General features: G+C 40.8%; 1 protein-coding gene across 4 annotated transcripts in view; it reads left to right on the top strand.

Annotated features, from left to right (window-relative positions):
* Positions 1 to 27,043, top strand: part of LOC147254444 (RNA-binding protein Musashi homolog 2-like) — a 208,296-nt gene that overhangs the window by 8,907 nt on the left and 172,346 nt on the right. For all 4 annotated transcript variants that reach the window (XM_086216101.1, XM_086216099.1, XM_086216098.1 and 1 more), the window contains exon 5: positions 6,591 to 6,632. In XM_086216101.1, the coding sequence (XP_086072227.1) occupies positions 6,591 to 6,632 (42 nt within the window). The remainder of the gene's footprint in view (positions 1 to 6,590; positions 6,633 to 27,043) is intronic.

Below are 27,043 nucleotides of genomic sequence, written 5' to 3'. Positions count from 1 at the left end.
CCCAACGTGCCGTGAATTGTTTCCTGTCCTTTGTTGTTTATATTTGCTTTGGCTTGTTAGCATTGCCTTCAGGAGCGTGCCGTGAATCAAGCCTGTCTGCCACCAGGTTTGTGGCAGACAGAACAGCACAGTGAAAGTGAAGTTAACCCATCTAAAGACAGATGGTGTCTTTATTCTGTGGCAATTACAACATGGTGGCATCAACATTTACTTCACAGTGATCAGTAAAGACATATGTGCCAATGATAATGTAGATGAGCATGGTAGTAAAGACCTTATTCCTTCATTGTGTTCACTCTTTTCTCATCTGTACCTCATCTCATACCTCATCACTGATTGGTTCCTGTTTCTACCCTTAGCCACCTCTCATTTACCAGACTGAGTTCACCTGAGCTCCTTTTTAAAGAGTCACTCCCTCTCACCATCTCTCACCTTCTCATGTAGTGTTCTTCAGGCATTTTTTTTCTCTTCTCTCTTTTTTTTCCTCTTTCCCCATGTTCATGTGTTCAACCTTCAACGTGGACTTGTGGGACTAATTTGAGGACTTGTGTGTGTGTTTTTTTTTCTTTTAGATTCAAAGCCTTAGTGTGTGCTTTCTTTTTTTTTTTTCATTTTTGCCTTTTGCATAAACATAATTTCCTTTGACTTGGAACTGCTGAACAGTATCACCTGTATTCCATGCATTCTAATTGTATGCCTATGGTAGTCTTCATTGTGAACCTCATCAGTTCTGAATGTTATACTGTGCAAAAAGAAATAAGCTGCTTATACTGGATTGCTCACCATTTCTACTGACATGTAGGCTATTTCACTTCCTCATCCTTCTCCAGACTGAGTTTTGTAATCTTATAAAAAAAAAAATTAAGTTCTATTTTTTTGGGAAATTAATTTTTGGTCCATGGTACATATGAGCTACAGTACATTGAAGCCTATCTTTCTGTTTTAATATTTACAGCTAACTTAGACCTTTAATTTAATAGCCTATCCCTGTTGAATGAAGAAATTGAACAGTTATTTGTATCCAACATATGCTTTTATTTTTAACATATTGCAACTGCACAAGGCTCTAACCTGACTGTTGGCAAATTCAAACAATTTCCAAGACTCTAACTAAAAGATATCTGGGAGAAAACATCAATAAAATAAATTAAACATGGCAACTGGCAAATTAAACATTTCTCCCATTAGAAAGATCGAGACCTGCCAATGCCATCATCTTGCTAAACAGGTGGCAATTACAGTCCTATGATGGAGAACACTGGAGTGAGGAATGTAGAACCACTAAATCAAGAGAAAGGGAGATTTATTCATCCCAAAACTTCTTTAGCACTTCTCTTATTTCAAGTTCTTACACAGGACCACCAACATGTCCACTTTGCTAGGTTTCAAGCAGGAGCGCTGACATGTAACCACATTCCCTGACGCGCTGAAGAGCCTCTCGGAGGGCAAACGAGGGGCTGCAGAGTCACGTTCACTAAACTCACAGAAATGGACGGTGGCTCAATCCTTTGACGTCATGTGGACTCTGTGTTGTTGGCTGTTTGCCGTCTTGGCTGTCTTTGAACTGTTTGTGCAGTTCTTTGTGGTGGTGTTTCAGGTGTTGATGAAGACTGGTCGTGTTTCCCCTCGTAGTTGCCACGACCGCCCCACATGTTTTACACCGTACCTGAGCTTGTACGACGTCGTCTCGTTTGAACCCAAAATAGCTCCAAATGAGTGAGGAGCTATTTTTTTCGCCACCAGGTCCACCTCATTTTCCTCGCACTCGCTAGTTTTCTCTGCGTCCTCGTCTTCAGCCGTCATCCACGTAACGCGCCTGCCCTCGGCTCCACTAGCTTGCTAATGTCGGCTATCACCACACACGCCATATGGAGCTGACACCACACCACCAATTAATGTCATGGGCCGAACACGCGGCTAATTTAACAACGTCGCATGTGATTGGTTTATTTTCGCAGCATGTGAAAATGACCTCATCGTGGACACATGACTTTTGCGATGTGTTAATCGCACATTCTAATATCGCGATGACCATTAAAATTTGATTTATCGCCCAGCCCTAGCTACAATGAATGCTAGCATTGGCATACACCTCCAAGACTGTTGTGCCTATGTTAGTTGAACTAGGCTTGTTTAGAAAACGGTTGAAAATTATGGGAGATTACAAGAGACCTTGTCCCATTGTAACGGGTCAAGAAAGAATTTATTGATCACCAGAAGGGTGAGTGCTGCTATGAATCATGGCTGACTTTGTAAGAGATGATGATGACGATTACTTCTGGAAAAACAAAGACCCTGATCCTGATCTCTGAACTAGAATATACACAGAGGAGGAACTGCAGTCTTTGGAATCTGAGAGCATGACAGGACAAGAGGCCATGGCAGTCAAAATATTTTTGGGCATGTATCTGTTAAAATAAAGTCGTATGGTATTCAAATGTAACCCTTGTTGTATTGGCTGGAATTGACCACTTGTTGACGCTTTGATGATTTTTGAAGGAAATGGACATTAAGTGTATTTCCAAAAGGTTGGTGATTCCCTTTCAATATTTGGGTTAAACAATGTATTGTTTGGGACATTCGTGGAGAAATAAATTAGACAACAATAGATAAGAAAGCCATGGAACAAAGTGTAACAAACTAGAGCTGAGAGAAATCAGAAAATGTTTTTTTAAAAAATGGGTAAAAGTTTAGTTAATGGCAAGTAATTTCAAATGATTTGTGGAAAACAAGGAGAAAGTAATAGTATTTAAAATAGAGACAGCCCACTGTTGGTTCAGTTAATGAATTCCAATTTCTAGTTTAACCATGAGTGTCTTTTAATTAGCACACAGCAGGATGTCTGATAATGCTAAACATTATCACTATGTCTACTCAGCTTTATATCAGGGCATCCTCTTCAGTGCTCTGATACGGAGAATGAGCAGCAGAATCGTACATTCTTCTGTCAGTTGTTCTGTCTCGTGCTGAGAAACAGTTGTTTCCATTGAACAAGGAGACTCACATCACATTCATTAGTGATTTGTCGTTGCAATTTGTAAATCACTTCAGCCTTATTGACCCCCTCCTCTTAAGCAGTGATTAGATTTGATGTGGAACGGTCCTGTGATTGAGCAGAAAGGTGATTTGCAAGTGGTTGTAGATGTAATTAGCAGTATTTAATAGGAACGGCGATTAACTACAAAAGGGAGTACATCACACACTGCCACCACTGTAGTGATAGCAGAAAGTTGCTTTTTTTGGTCAATTGATGAAACCGGTGCTTACACAAAACTTCAAGTCAAGTCAGTTTTATTTGTCTAGCGCCAAATCACAACAACAGTTATCCCATGACCCTTCACAAGTAGAGCAGGTCCAGTACCTCACTCCTTCAATCAATCTACACCCAACAATTCTCCATCAGCAAGCACATCCTGCAACGGCAGCAACAAAAACCTTCCTTTTAACAGGCAGGAGCAAAAAAGAAAGTTTTTATTATAAAAACTACACTATGTTCTGAGTTTCATACATGGCCTTTGTGTGGTTTACATGAGCACAGGTTGATATTTCTTAAACACAACCAGTGACTGACTGGTAATTTCTGCACTTTTCTTGCATTCACTTTGAATGAATTATACCAAGAATTTATCAATTGAATTCACTTACATACATTTGTGTGTCCCTGAAGAAGAATTTACAAATCTGTAGTCCTGCTCTTCGTCACCCGATCGTTGAATTGTGTATGTTCGCCCATCTTCCTTATTCACTCATTGGTGACAATGGCTTCTTTTTTTTTTTTCCACACCAGAAACAAGAGCTGAAACAAAACAAACAAATACCAAATTGCAAGGTAAAACTAGTTCTAAATGGCAATTCACTGCCTCCCTGTTGGACTCACCTGAATACTTGGTCCATACTTGTTAACTTTAGCTAACTCACAGAAACTCCACTCAAGCCCACCTCCAGCTGGTGGTCATGCCAGCTTTCACTAAACTAACTTTACTTGTCATGCCAGTGTAATATTTCACACCAGTGTGATTTGTCTGTGAGATTGACAGTGAAATCAGACTCCTTCAAACTGATTATTTAATTATTATCTGCAACTATTCGGAGTAACCCATACATTTACACCAGCTCAAACTTTGCTCTAATGAGACCTTTGTAACACGAGGAGGCTCAGACACAAATAGCCCACACTTCTCTTAACCTAATTCAAAACAATTTGCTGATGTGGACTGGTGTTTGCCTTCACTGTGTGTCTCAAACTATCCCAGACCGATGGTTCTTCATGTTGACTCTGTGATTTTTCTGGGTGTCATTGTTGGTTATCCTGGTTTTTCTCTTTCTCTGGGGGTTTCAATTCTAGGTGTTGGTGGGATGTTTGTCTGCTCCCTGTGTAGGGTTTGCTCTTTCCACTTTCACTTTCTCATTAGGATAATGTTAGTGATGATGCTACCTGTCTTGAGATCTGCTCCTGACACATTACTGTATGCACCGGATCTGTCAGAGAAAGGTGTTGATGAAGACTTTCAGCTTGCGATGGTTAGCATTTACATTGATACTTAAACCAGACTGGCTCAAATTCACTTGTTGGGGTCTTTGTCTTGAGGATAATGATCCACTCCAGAGCTGTGGACCTGGTAACACTGTAGAGTCAGTCCATCACATGTGCTGGTGAGTGTGTGACAAAATCAGATAGATATCAGGTCCTCCAGCTACTGGATCAGGGTGCAGTGCATGTCCCTTGGTTGGTCCATTGTTTTCCCAACGAGAAGCCACAAGACGATTGGAAAAAGGAGCAGGTGTCTTTGTAAAGGCTCTTAATCATGTTCATAGTCTTGTGCCACAGCAGAGACTGTTGTGGGATGATGCATAGTTGCAATTTTGTCTAACCAAGAACTTCCAGCTTAGAACCCTGCATATTCCTGTCTTAGGTTAGTGTCAACAGCTGTTCAGATTCATTCTGGCAAAGATCTTGCTTGGAAGGGACACAAACTGGATCCTTCTCCAGTTCTGGCAGGCAGTGAGACCCCCTTTCTGGGGAAGTTTGACTATGTACCTTTTTCTCTGATAGTGCTGGCACCTCTTCCCTCTCAATTGTCTCGAGGGCCTTGCAGATAGATGTGTTCTGCTGCTTTCTGGACAGCTTCTAGCACTTCTTCTCTGGAGGGGGGCCCAGTGTTCACATCTGCGTCATTCGCATCACTATGCAGACTTATGTAACCTCCTGTCAAGTCGATTAATATAACAGTAATATACATGACACTAAATGTAATGAAGCTCAGAAACTTTCCTACTTAGTATTTGGGAGAGTGACAAAATTAGGAAATTATGAAGGGAAGTAATAATCATGTTGTCAGTGAGTGTTCCAAGAAGGTATTGCTACATTAATATCCAACACATCACAATTTGAAAGCCAAAGAATAAAAATGTATCACCATATCACAGGCAAAATGAATCATGGCTTCTTTGTTGCACTTGGGGGTGGGTGTTAGTGAGGGAATGTGGAGAATATTTGACTTCATAAAATAGAAATTTGGTGGTAAATGTAAAGTTGGGATGGAGAAAACATTGAAAATGTGTTGCTTTTTTCAGGTATATTTTTTACTTTGTTCCAGGTATAATTGCATTATTGACATTTCCCTATGCTTTCCACCGGCTTAAGCTCTAAATGCATGGGAGGAGATACAGCATGCTTAAGTTTTTACAATAAAGTAAATAAAGAGGGGGCTGGCATGGCTTGGAGGTAGCGTGGCCATCTAGCAACCGAAGGGTCGCTCGTTCGATCCTCACTTCCCCCAGTGACCATGTCGCAATAACCTCAGCAAGATACTGAGCACCTAATTGCTCCTGTTGGCTCAGCGATGGACTGGCAACCTGTCCAGGGTGCACCCTGCCTCTCGGCCATCCATCCATCTATCTAGCTTTCTAGCTATCTAGCTATCTAGCTAGCTATCATCTTTTTCTCAATGTGACATTCAGCTATGGAAACTCTGAAATGTTTGATGTCTGTTGAAAAGTGTCAGTAGATTTTTTTTTTATATCACACTTCTCATTTATAAGTCATACCATTTTGTTCAGTTCCAGCATCAGTTGGATTAACTGACATGATTTTCAACACCATAGCAAATATTGTGTATATATCTGATGAAAAAAGGGTGTCTGAATATCGTGATATTCCTTTTTTACATATCATCCTGCACTAATTTCCTCCAGCTATTGACTTTTTTGGTGAACACTATAATTTGGAGTTGATTGTGGCTCCTGTATTATTGAGCACACCTGCTACCAACGTCATTAGCACATGTGACAAAAAATCAAGATGACATCTTGATGTTCAACATGTTTTTTAATGACATGTAGCACAAGATAAACAAGAATATTTGATAAGGCTGAGAGGTTTCATCACCTCTGGTTGGTTTGATAAAAAAGACGGTGTTCATTGTTACTTTGCAAAGACATTTTCAGGACACCAGTATCAATGACAACTGTTGTATATCGATGGATCATGTAAATATGGTGGCCATTGCAAAAAACAAAATAAATCCGTGCCATTATATCACATCCTGCCTATGTTAACTAATGTAGTACTCTTTCTTTTCCTCCTGTAGATTGACCCAAAAGTTGCCTTTCCTAGACGAGCTCAGCCCAAGGTAAGAAGACCTGTCTTCTTTCATCAGATGTGTATTGATCTACATCTGAAGCTGTCATTGCTGCCAAAGAATGATGACTGCTGTGTATTTGGTTTTAGATAGCTATGATTTGTTTTCTAAACAGGTTGAATTAATGGGTTAGAAATTTGCAAAAAGACTACAAATGATTCAGATTTGGTCCAAAAGTGTGTCCTGTTTCCCTGAGCTGAGACATGGGGGATTGTAAAGATGTGACAGTTTGATTAGATGTGTGTGTTCTGCATGAGTGCATCCAGTAATTCACTTGTTTTATTCCCCCAAGGATGCTGTGTGATGGTGAAAGGCTTTTTAGTTTTATCACATACAGAAAGCTGTTGTCACTGTAGGTTTCAAACTGAACTGGCAGAGCCGGGTGCTTGAAGCCAGAGAACATCTCTCTTCAAGGTGAGATGTTACTGTAGACTTGACTGGAGGCAAAGACACACGTTTCCTGCTATCCTGCTTTTGTCTTCTTGAAATGCACTTGTTTAAGTCAAAGCTGGCAGAATTGTCTGTGACGATGTGGAAACTTAGAGACACCAAGGGTTTTATATTCAACATCTATGCTGCTATTCTGCAGCGCCAGACAGCTTTGATATTTCCATCCTGTGCAGTTTGAGCTGTGTTGGGTATTGTGGGAAGCAAAGCCTCTACATTGATAATTTGAATAAACATGAAACTGACTCAAGGACATGCACAACAATAAAGGAGAGCTGCAGACAGCTTGGTTGTGCAGCTCACAGCTGCAAAAAAGCACAGGAGGATGCCTGAAGGTTAAACAGGACCTGCAGTTGTCTTTGAGATCTGTTCTTAAGGGTAAACTCATTCGAGCAGAAAACAAGTTTTTTCTGGTTTTCTTGGCTCATGTTCCTCAAAAATTTATCCTATATTCATTCAGAATTATTATTTTGAAAGAAAGTTATATTCTAAATGTTATATTACTTCAAGAAGCAGTTGAAAATATTATTTTTTATCCTTAAACGTGACGGGCTGTTATTATTCAAGCGCCCACATGTGGCAGGTGGTGGTTATTATAGAGACCAGTAAATTGGAATTTAATCAAAACAGCAATACCACCGACCGTAATTTTCGAATTGTAGGAAGGTACAAAATTTGTTAAAGGTTAATTACATGTCAAAATTGCATTTAAATAAAAAAAAACGTGGTATTTCAAATATCTTGCACCATTGAATAAAAATTAGAACAATGATGAAAAACATTGCATTCTCTCTGTCATCACAAATCATATCACAATCTCAATATCAGTCAGAAATAATAGCACTTAGATCATTTTTGAAGCCCTGTAGCCTCACAAGAGGAGTGGTCTTGCTGCAGCAGGACTGAGGTTCTAATGCATTATCATCCTTATGGTTGCGTCCCCTCAGATGGCCTCTGACTCGCTGTGCTCCATACAGCATCTAACACCTTCACACCTTGACAGCTCGTGTTCAATCTCCTAGTCAAGATTTGCAGTACCACACAGCATGGGGCTGTTGGTGACATGTGTACATTGAGAATTAAAAGTACCAGTACTGGCACTCATAGGCATATGTACAGATAATAGCCTAAGTTACTTATGTTATCTGAAATGTTTTTGCTAATCAGGACCTAAAGGCTACAGTTTAATTACACATACAACAAATATCAAATTATTGTTCTTGTGTCTCTGTGTAATAGTCCAGTGCACCCCTTTTCTGCAAATCTCACTCTGCCAGACTTGACTTTAGCACAGCTCGGGCCAAGATAACAGAGGGAAAGCATGGTTTCTCCAACAAGAAACCTGAAACCACTTGTGCTGTTTGGAAACACTTTGGATTTAATAAGTCTGTCAATATTGACCAAAATCAAGGAGATTATGATATTTGCCATAATTGAGCAGCCCTAGTGTGTTTTGTGTTCCTTGGATTATGTTGAATCAGTTGTAAGAGACCTAGAATAAATCAATCCCTTGTCTTTTAAATTTGTTCACGGACATGTGGTGTTTCATTGACCCCAGAATGCCTATAGGGTCTGATATCAAATACTGCTTCACCAACCAGCACAACATCACCAGAGCCAGTGGTAGGGGCCACTGTTGTCAGGCCACCAATCCCTTCTCATTGAGTGACATTAATTAGGAGAGCTTGTGAGCAAAAAAGATGGAGCTGCCTTCTTTTCTCTGGTGGAACCCTTGCTTCTGGTGGGAGAAGATTTAGTCTCTGGCCTGCTGCTTGCTTTACCTTCACTTACCCTCACACTGCATCAACCTGGACCAGAAGGTTGGCCAGTAGAGACGGCAGAAGGACCCACTAACAAGAAACTGGTTGTAAGCAGGGGAAAGGAAAGGTTTTGATGAATTGCATCACAGGTTTGCTGATGTTTTAGAATACCATAAAATACATTTTGTTGTGGCATACTCATCTGTCATATAAGAAATTTTATTTGATGAGGGTTTGGTTGGTTGATCTAATAGTTATTATGCACTAATATGATGATAATTTATGACTAAAGTGCCATGTCTGTCTCATCAGGATCGAAAGGTGACCATACTGAAACATACATTTCACACACAGGCTCCTTGTTAAGACATTAATGCTAGTGCTTCACACCAAATTTAGGTCAGGATGTGAATCCAGGTCTTTATGGGATCTCTCTGTGTCCATATTAGCAGGGAGGTTAACAAACACATTTTAGTCTGCCCAAACTACGTCAACAGACAATTGTGCATTGCTCCATGTGACATCAGAAAAATCAACAGTAAATACAAACTTGGCATTGGGGACACTGGTGAGAATAGGGAAGAAGAAGCCACTTGCAATGGTTCTCAGACCTTTTTGGCTGTACCCCCTTTCTCTTATTTCTGAATCCAAGTACTTTCTTTGGCCAGCTACAGCATTTTGCTCAGAATACTATGAAAAAACTCCAGAGATGTTGCTGGGGGGGGGGGGGGGGCCTTCATGGCACTGTTGGCTCGCAGCTTGCTGCATAAAAAGCACTGGGCTGATGGAGGGTCCTGTGAAGTGCAGGTGAAGCCCATCCTGATGTTCTCATCATGGAACTGCCTGGATTCCTGTGATTTGGGTTTTTTCTTTTCAACCGGCTCTTCTGGATCTTTAGCCGGAGGCAATTGCTTTAATAGTCACCTCTCCATCCCGGCCTGACTCTGCTGCTCATCAGCTTTGAAAGTGTAAACACTCGCAGGTGCGCAGTTTATCATTTCCAGTCATATACCACCTGGTGTTGGACCAAGACTGACCCCTATATTCCAGTTCATGTTCTAATTGCAATCCTTATTATCATCATTATCATTTTTAAACAAAAATACACATTGTAAAATCCCCATGTTTTTTTATGCCTTTATTTGTTAATTTTCAACTCTCTCTCGTACCCCCTGTAGTGCCGAATGAACTGCACCTTTGCTCTTAGCTTGGATTTTCAACACAATGCATATAGCTTCATGGTAAACTACACTGTTGACTGGTGCCTTGGTAGCAAGTAGAGGAGTGATTTGAGTGTACTGTACATTCACTATAAAACTTCAATTTGTATAGAAGTCCTCAAGTGCATCTGAATAGGTCAGAGTCATCCCAGTCACCCATGGTGGAGGAGGCTGCCATTCAAGCCGCGAACATAGTCATTAGGAGGATCAAAGTGAGGATCGAACCAGCAGCCTTGGTTGTTGGACAGCCACTCGATGTCTGAACCATGCTGTGCTTCAGGTCAGACTGTCTGAGAAAAATATGATGGCAAATTAACAATACATACATTAGAAGCCAAAACATTTTATGGGCAATCTTTGTTGCTCAGAAGTGTAAACTTTGAAAGGTGGATCTTCATTATGTTGGATGCAACAAAACTACAAAGCTGATTTTAATAGAGTCGCTTGTCATTGTAACTGTGAGATGTGGACTTTTTATCTGAAATAACTAATGGATAATTTGTCTCCATTGGCTGTTTAGTGAAAGCAGCTTCCAGTGGCCATGCAGCCTCAGTACTACATCAGAGACCACACACTGCAGTGATGCAGCTCAAACAGAAGAAAATAGGCCGATAGACTTCATTGGGAGTACATGCATGGCTCAAAAGAAAACACTTCCTTGATTTTATGTAAGGAAACATTATGTCATTGGCCAAATCATTTATAAAGGAAACTCATCCTCTTTTGTAATGATAGTCCCTAATTATCTGCAAGTGCTTTGTGTTTCCAGATCTGGGCCATAAAAATGTTTAAAATGCTTAATTTTTTTTGTAAGAGGAAGTTTGTTGAGCGGCAAATGAAATACATTGTCAGAGAATTTTTTGTACAAATGTTCATGCAGTTATTATGTTTCAGTGTTTGTTTGTTTTTTTAGAACAAAATAGGGACAGGAGGAGACAGCCTATCTTGGTATTACTGGATAGTGTGGTGGGGAATGTAGACTGCTGTGTAGTGTATAACATCCAATAACCGCCACTGCCTGCAGGTAAGCACTTGGGTGTTTCCAGCAGAAGAGTTAAATGTTGAAAACCCCTGAAGCTGTGTGTGGGTTTGCTGCTAAAGCTGCTCTCTGAACACGTTATCACTCACTACTTGTCTCGTCTCACTACCGTCTCTTGCTCTTTGTCTTTGGAAATCTTTGCTGCTGCTCTGTGGCTCTGCACTCAGTTGCACTCTTTTCTGCTACTCAGAGCTGAGCCATCTGATTGGTCCTGAACAGCCCCGTGTGATAGACAGACACCCCCCCCCCCCCCACACACACACAGCACCATCACCCCTCTTTTCTCTCTCCTCTTCTCCAGTCTGTCTCTGAGTCTCTCCCTCTCATATATGCAGACTCACTTTCTCTCTGGCTGGCTGTCTAGTTTGCTGCAGCCTTTCCTGCTGCATGATAAATCTGATGCTAAATTTAGAGGCCATTTTTTGAGCAGTGAAGGATTACTGAGCAGGAGGGAGAATGACAACTGGAGAGAGGAAGTGCAGTGGCGGGCTGGCTTGCTCACTCTCCCCAGTAAGAGCTCCACTCCCAGGCAATTTCTCTCTCTCCCTCTCTCTCTCTCCCTCTCGCTCAGTCTGTGTCTCATTTGATCAGCAATCAGCTGGACAACAACAGCCTATTGACAGATGTGCATTTCACTGTGGACAGACAAGAGAGCTGTTCAATGTTCTTGTATGCCAGCTTTGGAAGGGAGGCTTTCACTATCTGACCAAAGAAAGCCAAACCAAGTCACCAAATCTTTCTCTAGTTGTCAAAGCTTAGAAGAACAAAGGTGCTCTCCAGTGCGCTTAGTTGCCATTGTGCATTGGCACTGAATCCATTGATGACCAAGCAGTGATGATTTAATCAATGAAAATTATGACTGTGTTTTTTTTGTTTGTTTGTTTTATTTTTTAGCCGTGGGAAAAAAGGGTTTTGTGGTTGGGTGGTGTGTGCATGTATCCTTGTTAGAGCTGAAACAGTTCAGAAAGATCAAGGCTCAGCTTGTATTGTGGATTCTGAGTTATCATTTCGGCTCGGTTCATTTTGATTTGTACATCAGGAAAAATAAAAACATTCCCAGCAAATGACCACAAAATGCAGAGACACTCACATAGAGCTGAAATCAGTAACAATATTCTTGGTCACAATTGCACTAGCGCCAATACGTTTTGTCTCATTATTAAGTTTCTAAAGTCAGATTGGTCTTTGGAAATGTATTCTTATTTAAGTTTGTTTAATTATTCATGCAATTTGCCAAATGTCCTCCACCTCACCACTGCAAAAGTATCTCTCATTGATAGTCAGGAATATCAGCTCTCAGAGTGCTGCCAGGGTGGGCAGCTACAGAAAACAACATGTCATGGCGTGGCTTTGCAGTTGGGATCGTAATAACAGCATGGTGTTTAACACCCTCTCCGTACTGCATTTCATGGTGCTGGTGGAAATGGTGGAAGAGATTTAGGGCTGAACCATCTTCAGATTTATGATACACAAACCATGTCTTCTCTAGTGGAGTGCAACGTTGCTGTCCATTTCCATGTCACTGAAAGTAAATCTGTTTTTATGTCTCTGTAAGTCCTAGGCTTGAGGTATTATATTTTTACTGTTGTCCAACCACATACCACATTGTTCATTGTTGTAGTACCACTGCAATGCCAATGAGGGAATTGCTTTGAATTTGGCTTGAAGGACTCAAGGATGAACTGAAAAGATTTTAATGGTCAAAGGACAATGCCACTCTAATGAACTCAATGTCTACTACCTTGAGGAATGCTCTCAAATTTGGCTCAGGCATCCATCAGGAGTCAAAGATGAACTGAAAAGGATTTTGAAGTTCAAAGGAGGTCATTTTGACATGCGCACATCGTGGAGGCATACACTCATGATGTAGTGTTTCTGTGTAGCGTAACCATCATGCACTAGTTTCATCTTCATACCTTAAAGGACCTCAGCAACCACAATCTGATCAGCTGTCACTGAGTAGCTCAGTTGGGGTTAAGGCCCTTGCTTAAGGGCACTTCAATGGTGGTAATGAGGGAGGGCCAAATGCTGCATTTCACTGTCCCCACCCTGTGTCCACTCTTACAAATAAATAGTCTGATTGTACAGAAATTTATTGGAAAACGTCCTTTCTTAAGTTCTCATGTCAATTATTTCCTCAGGAAGCATGTTCCTAATAAGTTCATCGTCACTGCATTCAAGTCTTTATGAATAAGAAAACACCTGGGTGTCATCATTGACTCTGAATGGAAATTTAAATCACATATCAACAGTGTTACAAACGTTGCCTGTTTCATTGAAGACATGTCATTAGTTTGACCTCACCTCTCCCTGTAAGATGCTAAAAAGTTGGTGCATGCATTTGTCTCTCAGGTTTGGATGAATGTATGCAATGCACTTTTTACTTTTACTGGTACCCCCAAAAAGTATCAACAAGCTGCAACTTTTTGGGGGCAGCAAAGGTCTCAGAAATAACCAGGATGAGAGATCATATTAGTCCAGTTTTAGCATCTCTGCATTGCTTCCTGTAGCACTGAGGATTGATTTTAGATTATTTTACTTTTACGTTACGTTTTTAAAGCACTACATGGTTTAGCACCTACTTATCTATCTGACTGCTTGTCTGCGTATGTTCCGACCTGCTCTCTCAGGTCCCCTGGTGTTAGCCTGCTTAATGTACCAAAAATGAATTACAAAAATATGGTGAAACAGCGTTTTTTTTTATGCACCAAAGACCTGGACAGATTTCCATTTCAAATAAGAGAAGCAACCTCTATAGAAAGTTTTAAGAAGCAGTACAAGACTCTTTTCTATGCCCTCGCTTTTAACTAATTACCTGTGTGCCTTAAATATATTTTTTATCTTGTAATGGTTATTTTTTATTGACATTTTAATGCTTTTCTTCCCTTTTATTGTTTTTGCATTTCTTTTTACTTCTATTTATTCATACTTCTGTCTGCAACTTATTTCTACAGAGGTATGGAATCTGCAGCTTTATTGTCATTTTATTTTCTTTATTGGTAGGCCTTAATTTTTTTAACCTGTGCATATTGTGCACTGTATTGTGTGATTTTTCTCTTTTCTTGCACCATTCATGTAAAGTACTTTGAGCTGCACTTTATGCATGAAAGGTGCCATGTAAGTAAAGATCATTATTCTTAAATACAACTGGTAATACTTGTAATAAATTATGGTCCCATTTATAGTAAAGGGTAGGCAGTGCTTTAGGGCGTAGTTACCTTGAGCTTGAGATAGCTACCACGGTGCCACTGAATTAGGATAAAAGTGCCCCAATACCCAACCTCTTATCCAAATGCTTTCACATCTGGTTCCAAGAACTGTGATGCCAGCAGCCAAAAACCAAACTGAGTGATTCAAAATAGGAGTCCACAAACCGTTGGCTGGCTTCAAAGTGGCTACACAGACTTAAAAAATAAAAAATAAAAAAATAAATACAGTCTATGCTAGTCAATGCTATGTGCCTCGTCTAGTGTGCCTTTTAGAGAAAGGGGGAACTAAAGCAAGAGTTGTGCTTGGATTTGGACATGTGTGTTGTGAGTGATCAGGGCCCAGCTGTGTAGTTGGAGCAGGAGAGAACAGTATGAGCCCTGCAGATTCCCTGTTATGACAGCTGCTGGCTAGTCTAGATGGACTTCAACATCTGAAAAGGTCACTACTGCAAATGGACCCATCAGGCTTCTCCACTGGGATCATTACTTTATACACTGTACAGCCACATATTTATCGTTTGGGAATTCTGTTTGAACTGAGGCCTTATTCTGTTTCAGCACAGTTAATAAGTCTTTAAGTACCAGTCAGGCCTCAAATCCTTTACATTTCTGTGTTTTATAATGAGTGAATGACTGGTAGAATAAGTGACAGTAATGGCAGTGAGATATCTGCTCTTTCCTCTGTCCTGTCTAATTAGGTAGCAGTATTTCCCCCAGGATAGAGTTGTGGCAGTGGAATTGAGGCACTTGCAAGCATTTTTCTTTTTTCTTGCAAAGCTCACCATGCCGAGAGGTTTCAATGTGTTTGCTGGCACCAGAAGGGCTCTTGAGGCCCAAATACATACACAGAAAGTACATTTATGATGTGTAAGGGATTCCTCTCTGAATAATCTGTGACATCAAGATCCCTGTTGGAGAATCTGTTAGTTGCCTTTTAGATATAAATTGTGATGTGCAGCTTTACGTGATGAACTTCAGCTCAGCAAGAAGAGTGATTACATTACATTGTATTACATTACATTGCTGCAGCCCTACAACACTTGGTGTGACTCTGTGGTTGCTTACTTAACATGACAAGAAACTTGCATTCCACCCACACAGCTTGCGAATACCATTGACCCCTACTCCCATTCTATCATTGAAAATTACTCTCAAGATTGATTGTTTGATCAAGTTAAACAAACAATTTTGGCTTCATTCCATGAACATAATTTATAACGTGGCATAGACACAGAGCCTGAAAGGCAAGCTAAGTGTCATGTTTTCTGGTGGAAGCTGCCCAAACCAAACTAACTGGGTTGTTTGATCCCAGAGGTTGTTGTTTGGTGTGCTCTTTACATACAAAAACATTGCACTGAAGCAGAGCAAAAAAGAGTTGTCCATTAATGACATTCATTCTTCCAAGAAAAAGGAAATGATTGTGAACTGACCCCAACCTTGCATGAATACATATTTTGCAATATCCCTGCAATGATTTAACTATTGAATAATGTTTATTGTACAAAATGGTATCAGAGCTGAAGCACACAAAACCCTACAGGATAAGCAATGTAAGGATGTAATCTTTAAATCAAATTTATCCACTAAGCCTGAAAAAAAATCATCCAAATTAACAATTAATTACTTGCCTTTATTAGCCAATATTGGTTAGGCCTGCTGTCACTGATATGTCTAAAAAAGGCTGATATGCAGTATATTGGCTGATTTACTCACTGGAGTGGTTGGCTCTATCACCCAGCCCAGAACGTCCTCCATGTCCCTGTTTCTGCTAACATGAGACCATATTTTCCTCCCATAATGACACCCAAGATGTCGCCCCCCTAAAATAACAGTCAAGTTCAGTGGCAGCTGGTGGAGTTTTCTCCAGTGGGGGGCTATGACTCCAAAATAGACATTTACCAAAAATCAAGCAAACATATACGAAGGTGTCACACCAGTGTATTTACATATATGAAAACAACAAAAGCAACATTATAATGCCATGTACTGTTGTATTATTTTGTACATACATTTTTCCATTCCTTCCTTGAGAGAGGAACATTTTTCACTGACTCTATGGTTCAAGTCAGGGATGGTTTTAACAGGATTCTTCTCCATCGACAACATGGCCAATGCATTGAGACAATCCTGTGACATTGTGTTCCTGAGGAAGGTCTTGATTCTCTTCAGTGTTGAGAAGCAGCTCTCAGCTTCAGCTGTGGTCAAGGAGTTGTAATGAGGATATTCAGCAGAGCCACAGTCTCTGAGGTGTCTTGAAGATTGTTCCCCATGAAGAGCTGGTACAGATCCACAGCCCCACTGCAGCTCCTGAACTCATCATTGCTGTAGATTAGAGCCAGTTCAGTTTTCAGCTTGTTCTTGTTAAGCAGTGGGTAAGCCTCCATTGTGGTGTCCAGTGCAGCTCTTGGGCACTGGCTTTGGTAATGCTGGAATCTGCCTGCAGCAGTGTAGCACTGATCAGATGCTTTGTGAAGGCAAATCTGTCTGTTGCATGACCCAAGAAAAAGTTACAAACACTAAAAAATGAGTGCACTATTTTAATACAACACGGAGATGGCCATAAATCAGCTTTCCAATATACATGACTTAATAACAATATACAAAAACTGTTTATTGTATTAATATAAGTGTTCATTGAATAACAACAATGCAAATTAACATAGCACCTCTATAAGGAAGACTAATGTATTATATAGGGCCTGTTCTACGGTGTGATGGTTTCAAAACATTGGGGCAGGTCGTCCTTGTGCTTAAAAACAGTGTTCACAGCTCGGCTGTGGAAGTTCAAACTCACTGTGTTTGCTCTTGGGAGTCTGTGGGGCACCACTCTATCAAGCACACTAGTTCTCTTTGGAGATCTTGGGGGGGGGGGGGGGGGATCAGCCAGGTCTGAGAAGAAATCCCTCACTTTTGGGATATGGGAAGTATGCAGCATGATAAGGTTAAGCTGGTTAGCATAGCAGTGGACATAGTGTGCATTCACATTAACATCCTGGACCTTCTTCTGCACACCATCTGCGGTTCCTCTCATCGGCTCCATCGTATGCTTGGGAAAGGAGCTTGCTCTCCTGGTCATCAGGGAGAATGGAGCTCAACCTATCCAGAAGTGCTGTGACAATGGAATCAGCTATGGCAGTTTTGAGAGGCATGATCTCAAAAAAACCTCTCTTGGACATCATGGGCTTTGTCAGTGTAGTGGTTCACAAGCACCAGCTGACACTGAGGGGACATGTCCATTGTTTCATCAGCCTGGATGGAGATAAAGTTTCCTGATTTCCCCAATGATGCTCCCTCACAACTGACAGCATGCAGTCAAGCATTTCATTCTGTACAGTCTAAGATGTTCCCTTAAACACAGTGGCAGTCTGCAGGTAGTCATGTAGAACTGTAGTGATGCAGTGATGCTACAAAATTCACCAATCCTCCAAAAAGAACTGGATTTTCTGAGCTCTCACTTTCATCATGGCCACGCAGGGCAAGTTCAAATGGGCCACAGAACTTGACACGGTTGATTATTTTAGATAGGATATTCCTGTTTTTGTCAACCTCCTCATTGTGCTTATGAATCCCTACCCTGTAGCCTTCATCAAGCTGACATGAAATGTTTATTTTTCCAAACACGGCAAGTCGCAGTGCATTTTTCCATGTTGATCGCAGTTTGTTCATTCTTCTTTGACTTTTCTGAAAAGTGCTTCAAATCATTGACACATGTATTAATCCATGCTAGGTCAGATCTTGACATTTGAAAAAGGAGGCAGGGAAAGCAGAATAAAGCATTAGCTTCACAACACGCAGTTAACCAAGCCTTGTTGCTAAACCAGGTCCTGGCAAAAGACCGGGTGTATTGAATCCCTCTGTCTTTTGACCGCTGATTGATTGCGAGGGTCGGCTGATCAGGTCCGCGCTCTTTCATGTCAATCTTCTCCTGATATGTTCTCCTCTCAATAGGTGTTGTCTTAAGTGACTTAACTGAATTATCTAATCTCTTTCTCTGCGTCTCTGTCCGATCCTCTCCAACTCCCGTGACTCTACCTGTCAATCAGCGCACGTTATGACAGATGTCTGTGGTGTCAGCCCCATGGTGGGAGGGTGGCGGTATGTAAATCCAGCTGCATTCAGCTCTGGGTGCGCCCAAAGATGCTCCTATCTCTTGTATTGAAGACAAGCTACTGCGCATGCACAACTTCAAACGAGTCTATGGCCAAAGATTTTTGTGCCCCATGGCAAAAACACGTCACCAATCAGACAACACAGATGAACAAAACAACTTTACTCATCATTAACAATATAATAATTAATCTTGCTCATCCAAATATATACATACATACAGCTCAGAATATTGTTTTATAATTTTATTTTATCTTAATTATTTTAATGTCCTATTGAAGGTAATGTGGTGGGGCAGCGCTGTAGTGCCCTCTATGGGTCAGCTGCCACTGGTCAGGTTATTTCCAAGATTGATCTTTGATGAAATTACATAGATGACATGGATAGGCAGAAGGAAATTACTGCAGTGCTGCTTAATTCAGTGTACAATTTGTGATTCCACTAACTTTTATATATATGTCTAATCAAGGTGTTTCAAAAGATCTATGTAATAAGTGTTATATTAGTAGTTAGCACGCACTGTTGTTTGCCTTACCTTTGTATTTTCTAAGATGTGACTCAGCGTGTACACCATGCTTTTGTAAGTTGTTTCATTTCTGTTGGTGTAAATAGTAATGTAGCAGTTTCAACTTCCATATTTCCATTGGGATAATGACATTGTGACTGGAACCTGGACGATGTGTGATGCATCTTTCCTCTCAACATGAGAGCACACAATTAGTACAGTAGCTCATGTGCAAGAGCTGTCTTTCCATGAAGACTAGGTCTTTGAACCTTGGCTCTTTTCCCATCCATGTCTAGAAAACATACCTGATCAGGATATCAAAAATATATTTGAAGATTAAAAGAAAATTTTGCACCAATTCCATATAAATCACTTACCCGAACCTACCAAACATTCTTTATTTTTATGAATTTAAGGTACATGATGAATTGGCGGAAATCAAATGGTTTTCATTTTTTCAGTTTTGTGTGCACCACTCAGGATGTAATCAAGAACCCATAGAATTGTTGCTGGCATCAGTTGAAATCTGTTATTCTAAGGATCACTGTATTGTGCAAGAGGCACACGCAGATTGTATGCTATGTATGGATATGTTTGTGTTTTAACTGTTCTGTCAGCCTTTTTACTGCAGTCCTCTCTGTCCTCTCTTCACAACCATGGCATTTTCGACACACACAGCCTGAGCACACACTTTATGGTTGCAGTGGTAATAACGTGTTGCAGATTCTGTGCTATGTAATCTTACTTTACCCTCAACAGTTTTTGATGTGTGATTTTTGACTCACTCAGCTGAATCTGCAGCTACCAGACCCCCCACCATCCATCCACAAATGGCCCCCCATTGAAAACCCACATGCATGTGAGGAGCTCTTAGGATGGCTGGGAGTAAAAGCAGCAGAGGGGCTCTTAGGACGGTCTCTGGGGATGGACTTGATCTGATTGGTCGGCTCCAGGTTTTCTTGCTGTGCCTGAGGAATGTTTGCTTTTGTCTCTATCAGAACTGAAGCATGAACACTCATCTGTTAATGGACTTTGATCTCACATCAACAGAACACATTTCCTCTACTTCAGTAATCTTTATCCTTCAAAGTGTTCGTTTGAACATTTACAAGCAGCCAATTGGAGCAAGGTTCTCTAAACTATGCTCTGCAACCAGTGTGGGTCATATTAATATTTTTAAGGTATGAATGATTTTTAGAATCCCTGATGTATAATTAGAGATTGCGAAGCTGATAACAGATAAGGTTTTATTGCACAGACAAACCACTGATTATTATCTTACCAGATATCTTTAACTGTTTAAGTGCAGTCCAGGATGCAAGTGTCCCTGCTTGTCCTTTATGGCTTCACTTGACATGTGGCTCTGTTTGGCTTGCCAGGTTTGTGTCCTTTAAAGCCTGATGAGGACAGTTATTTTTTAAATCAATCTCAAGGGCTTTGCAATCAACTGTGCTTACAGGAAACTGGAAGACTGCTGGCTTTACCTCTGCTCCTGCTCTCTCTGTGCCTTCAACAAATACAACTATGGCAATTAAAGCCATAAGCCTCAGAAGGAGGGGATGGAAAATGACGGCAGGCAACAATAGGTTTTCAACCATAGCAATGAGGCTCGTAGGAGTAAATGTCAAGTTCTGGTGATAGGTTGGGGTTATGGCTGTGGGTTGCTATGGTACTGGCTCTCAGCCTCTGCCGCTACCCTGCCTGACTCTTTCCCTCTTTCTTTGTTTTAGTCAGGAAGCATTTTTACCTACAGATAATGAGACACTTTCCTTTGCCTGCATGAGTGTAATTGAAAACAAGTCCAGAAGCTGTTCAAATCACTCAACTATTAGTAGAGAAAGCCCTGCATAATATTTTTAAGCTTCTAAGCTGCAACTGCTTTGCATATTTTTTAATTATTATGTCAAAATGAGACACATTTGCAATGAGCATTATCTGACTTTCTCAGTGGAGAAAGCATGTGTGTGTTCTGTACATATGTTCCTGCTCTACCTTACAGCTGTAAATGACAACACTAATGCTTGAAGGAAACCAAAGCAATGTCAAAGAACTACCACTGAAGGATTATTGTCAACCAGCACAGAGATTACCTGCATGTGAGGAAATAACACTTCCATACCATCAGGTGGCACTTGTCTCTATCCACTATTGCTAAAACTGCAAGCCCTCAGACTGCAGACATAAACAAAGCAATGTCTCTCTCTCATTTTCACACCACTCTCATTGGGAAAGATGAAAAATTAATCCCAATCCCAATATGGCCCAATTCAATATCTAAATTTCACTATTACCGCAGTGTGCTAAGATTTATTTAAGAAAATATTCTTAATTAAGTATTGTGATATAGCAGAGGTATCGGTGATTTCTCTGACCAGCGTCTCCATTCCTGAGCCAGTAGGCACAATTTCTCAGAAAACCCACCAACGGTTGACGAGAGCTGACTGATGCCAAATGGGGACTGGCCAATTGCCAACCATCTGCCTTGAGTTTCAGTGTTAGTGGGATCTATCCAATCTGCCCATCTTGTCTCTTAATGCCGTTTTGTTTACTCAAGAGTTATCAGTGAGTCACCATAGTGTGAAGGAGCTGTGCATGTGCTCATGGAGTTATAGTAACTTGCCATAGCTCTTCAGATCTCTCCACCTGGCAAGAGCAAGACACTTAAACAGTGGCCCAGGCCAGCCAACCTGCCAGAAATGGAGGAAACTACACTCAGCAAAAATATAAATGCTACATTTTTGTTTTGGCTTCCCTTTTTCATTGGTTAAAAAAAAAAATGTAAAGGGCTATCCACACCAGGGCTATTAATGACAAATATAACAATGATGGATTGGCATGATTTTGTAATCATGATCTATCCATCTATTCATATTCTGGGGCATACCCTGGATGGGTCGCCAGTCCATCACAGGGCCAACACGTATAGACAAAAACAACCATTCACTCACAGTCTTTGGAAGACTTAGGAAGAATTTGACTGTTTCATAGCCGGTTTATTGCGCAGGTGTGTGATGGACTGGTTACAATAAAAGGACTGCATCTAGGTATCAGGAGGGAACAAGTACCTCACCTTCACTTAAGACGAGAGCAGTTGGTAGATCAACAGGGAGGGAAGCAGTCAGATGGACATCTGCTTGCACACAGAAAGGGTAACATTAAAACACATCCCATATATTCGCCAGACTTGGCCAATTTTTAATAAGTCTTTTGATGAAATCCATGGCAGTCATCTGAAATTGATTTTCTGTAGTTCTGCATGAGTTACTGAATAATATAGAATTCCACACCCAATTATTTGAATAAGTGCAATGATGCAAGATAGCTTTTCTGTACGCACAACATACTGAATGTGATCCTTATCAGGTCCATCATACAGAGGCCAATTTGTGCATTCCAGAGCCCCCACCCCAGGGAACACTCAAAACTTACCCTCTCTGAGCGAGCTTTGTATCAGCAGAATGAACATGTTAACTGTTAGCTAGTGTATGAAAGATGCCCTGAGCTGCTACAAAGCTCATTACGAGCATTTATTCTCTGACTTGATGCAGCAGAATTGAGAAAATGTTGAGTCAGTCAACTTGTGAGGCCATGATGGAACTTAAAATTAATTTAGTGGTGGGACAGCTCTGCTTGATGCACCATTGTGTACTTTTGGTGTTCAAAATGAACCAAGATCTGTCGACACCTGTAGTTCGAATGAGTGGTATGACGTAGCTGTTGGTTGAGGTGACAGAAGGAAGAATGGACACAGTTGTCTGAGAATGTCCTCACAACTATAAAAACTACAGAAAACACGCACACATGCATGTTTGGAGCAGGTCACCATGCAGCTGTTTCTCTGAAAGCTGCTTAGACGAGGATTCTGCTGGGCTTTGCTGGAGTCCTGTCCTATTTATTGTTTCCTCTGCTCACACCAGTGGGTAGGTGGGTAGGCGAAAGCAAATCCAAGCTATATATTGGATGAATGACTCATATGAATGGATCTAAACCACTCACTTTGGAAAATAGAACTTTTGTTACCACATGCCCATTCTGGTTGAACAGGAGGTTTGATAGAATACTTAATTGGCTTTTCACTGTTGAAGTAAGGAGTGCTGAGTTAACTTGAGTAAAACATCTCTCTCTCTCTGCTAACCTCTCTGAGTGTGAGTGTGCGGTTACACACTCAGCTGAGTTTTATATTTTTCATTTGTTTTACATCACAGCAGGGAAACACTGATTTATATCAAATGCTTTTGCATTTCCCAGATCCAAATATTTAGTTTGGCAATATGTGGCATGCAGTGGAGGGAATCACTGAGCGCTCTTTAAATACTTTGCCCACGACAGTGATCATATCTTGATATGTTGTTCTTTGATAATCAATGACCAGCCATACATACATACATACATACATACATACATTCATACATACCTGCTCCTGCTGTTCTGATTCTTTGGCCAATAAACTCAAGTTCTGCAAGAAAATTAATCTATGATACATCAACATAAATGTATAACTGAAGGAAATATAGCACAGAATATTGAATTTGGTGTCAGTTTTGCACTATCATGATTGATGCTGAAATTTTTTTTTTAGCCTAGTGCGTATTTAACACATATGTATAAAACAAACCACCTGTTAACTAAACAATCCAGGCTCGATGGGAACGGACATCTGCTTTGAGCGCTTGGGGGGGGGGGGGAAGAGAGCAGGAGAGAGACAGATATATAGAGGGCTAGAGAGAAAGGGGGAGATGATGGACAGATGGGGATGTGAACAGGCTGGAAGGAGAAAGATGCCATAAAATAACAACTAGCTACTATTAATAACATCTACAGGTTACTCAAGCAGTCAATTTCAGTATTATGCAAGCAATTATATGCTAGCAAGAATTCTTATGTTAATGCTAGTACAGTATTGAGAATACTGATATAAATACTATTTGTACTAATACTGATGCTAAGGGTGGCAGCTTGAGCCTCTTCAGGTCTGTAGCCTCCTCCAGCAGCAGCAGTAGCGAGGCATCTGGTAAGTGGGGTAGCACAAAGGCTCCGGAGAAGAAGCCAAGTTCATAACAGGAATGAGTACAGGACAGAGAGAAGGAGAGAGAAGCCCGGTGCATCATGGGTGATTCCCCTGGCAGTCTAAACCTATAGCAGCATATCTAAGGGCCAGCCTAAACCAGCCCTCACTACAAGCTTTATCAAAAAGGAAGGTCTTAAGACTTACTTAACTTAAGCCCTTTGCTCCTCTTGGGTGCATAGGCCATTGATGAAGAAGGTCTTAAGACTACTCTTAAATGTAGGGAGGGAGTCTGCATCCTGAGACGATTTCACAGGAGAAATTCCTGATAACTGAATGCTCTGGCTCCCATTCTACTTTTAGAGACTTTCAGGACCACAAGTAACCCTGCATCCTGGTAGCGAAGGGTTCCAGCTAGAGCCCTGTCAGATATAAAGATGCCTGATGTTGAGGGCTTTGTATGTTTGAAGAAGAATTTTGAATTCTGTTCTGAATTTAAATGGGAGCCAAGGCAGAGAAGCCAGTACAGGAGAGATATGATCTCTTCTAGCAGTTCTTGTACATATATGGGCAGCAGCATTTTGGACCAGCTGGAGAGTCTTTAGGGACTTATTGTTGCAGCCTAATTGGAGGGAATAGCAGTAATCCAGCCTGGAAGTGACAAAGCATGGACTAGTTTTTCCGCATCTTTTTGAGACAGGAGGTGTCTGATGTTAGCAATGTTATGTAGATGAAAGAAAGCAGTCCTGCAGATTTGCTTTACAGTATTTGGGAGTTAAATGACTGATCCTGATCAAATATAATTCCCAGTTTCCTTGTGATAATTGTGGGAGCCAGGGTGTTTCCATCCAGGGTGCCTATCTCATTAGATTAAGTGTTTCTAAGGTGTTTTGGACCAGCACAATAACTTCAGTTTTGTCAAAGTGTAGTAAAAGAAAACTGTGGGCCATCCATATTTTTATTTCCTTTAGATTTAGACAGGCCTCAAGTTTTGTCAGCTGACTGGTTTCATGTGGATGCATTGATAAGTACAGCTGTGTATCGTCTGCATAACTGTGAAAATTAATTATGAATTTCCTTTTTATGTGACCAAATGAAAACAGATGTGGAATGAAGAAGACTGGTCTGGGCATGGACCCTTGTGAAATACCATAGCTAACTGTAGGGGTCATAGAGGAATCATCATTAACAAGTACAAACTGAGATCAACCTAGTAAATATGACCTGAACCAGTTTAGTGCAGTTCCTTTAATGCCAATGACATGTTCCAGTCTCTGTTGAAGGATATGATTATCAGTGGTATCGAAAGCTGCGCTAAGATTTAACGAGACCAGCACAGAGACCAGTCCCTCATCTGATGCCAGTAGATCACGAGTAACTTTGACTCATGGTGTTTCTGTGCTATGATGAATCCTGAAACTTGACTGGAAATCCTCTAATAAGCTGTTGCTGTGGAGAAAGTCACACAGCTGTTTAGCAAATGAATTTCGGAGAGAAAAGTAAGATTTGATTTTGGTCTGCAGTTTGCTAAAACTTCTGGATCCAGGGTTGTTTTTGTGAGAAGGGGTTTAATTACTGCTACTTTAAGGGACTGTGGAACGTAAGTAGATAACAGTGACACATTGATCACATCTAAGAGAGAGGTGCTAACTTGGTGTGAAGTACTTAAAGTGTATAAGTATATTTGGTGATAAAGATCAATCATTTATACACTGAGTGATACGACATACAAGGTTCATAGGTTCATGAAAAGCAGAAAAGAAATTGATTCTGAAAATAACATTTATGGTCCTTGAATAAAGAAAAATATACAAAGCCATAGGAATTTGCCCCATAAATACCTGCAGATTAGAGGATATATCTATTTTTATGTTAACTGAGGAAAATCTCTTTTGGTTAAAATTTATCTACATGTGTTAAACCACATAGCTTGTACTTAATTCAAGTTAAATATATGCTGGAAAATTTGGACATGCATTTCTTTTTCCTGTTTAAACAGAATATATGATCGGGGGAATTTTTCTCAAAGACATTGAAAAGCTATGAAAATTAAATGGAAAAATGTCTCAACAAATGAGAATGGGAATGAATCTTGTACATAACAGTGGTAGTCTACATGTGACATTTCCATCGGTAAGGCTGAGCCCTGCAAAGACTACTCTGCATTCATCATTAGCTGCTGTCTGTACAGATGGCACATTTCTAAAACAAAAAAGATCTTTCAGTAAATTGTTTGTGAATACAATTGTATTATTATTATTATCGATAGCGTAGGTACTGTAAATCAAGTGGATCTTGATTTTTGAGCTCCCTTTGCATTTATTGTGTGCTTCCATGTTTTAGCGTAAGAGGCAATGACATTAGGTCCACCTGTTTGAATATAGCTGATAGGGGAAGTGTGGCAAGATGGCCCATGTTGGAGAAACATCAGCAGATATTGAGAAGCAAAGCAAAATAAATATTAGGTTAGCAGGTGGTGGCTATGGGAGAGAGCTAATTGTGTAATACTGTGCAGTTCTCCATCTGCTACACTCTTGTATTTGTTTGTTCTCGGGAAACACCTTTTGCCCTCAGCTTTTGTTCCTTTCAACTCAGCTGGGTCTTCAGTTTTGGCTCAGTCTTGGCAACTCTCTTCAACACAGCATTACATTGCCTCACATCGACTGTGTTGGGTTTGCAAATGCAGAACGCTCATATGCTCTTCTGTGTGTATGTGAGTGAAAAAGAGAGGAGGAGAGAGTGGTCTGTCTGGCAGTGTATGGCAGTGTTTGAGCAGGCAGGCCCACAGTGGGCTCTGTGATCAGGCTGACTTTTATCTCCCATCATGTGCAGCTTAGACAAACAGCTCAGCCTCCCACAGCTCTTAAACCAACACACTGCAACCTTGTAGGAGCAATCAGGAAAAGCCACTGGTTCTCCGGCTCCAGCTAGCTGCCAATAACTGAGCCGCTTCTCAACACATCCACAAATCACTTGGCTTCTGTGTCTGGCATATCTCACGCATCATGGCAGCTTGAGGGACTGCCCTCAAAACCTTTCGAGTGTTCGGTGCTCAGGCTGCTGTCATGAACTCTGTGGTTTGTATGGAAATGCTTGTCATATCCTTGATT

Source organism: Aulostomus chinensis, chromosome 10 (genome assembly GCF_037954235.1).
Source record: "Aulostomus chinensis isolate RoL2024-O1b breed Wild chromosome 10, RoL_Achi_v1.0, whole genome shotgun sequence".
Taxonomy (NCBI): domain Eukaryota; kingdom Metazoa; phylum Chordata; class Actinopteri; order Syngnathiformes; family Aulostomidae; genus Aulostomus; species Aulostomus chinensis.
The sequence above is the reverse complement of the archived record's forward strand: the minus strand, read 5'-3'. Positions and strand labels throughout refer to the sequence as shown.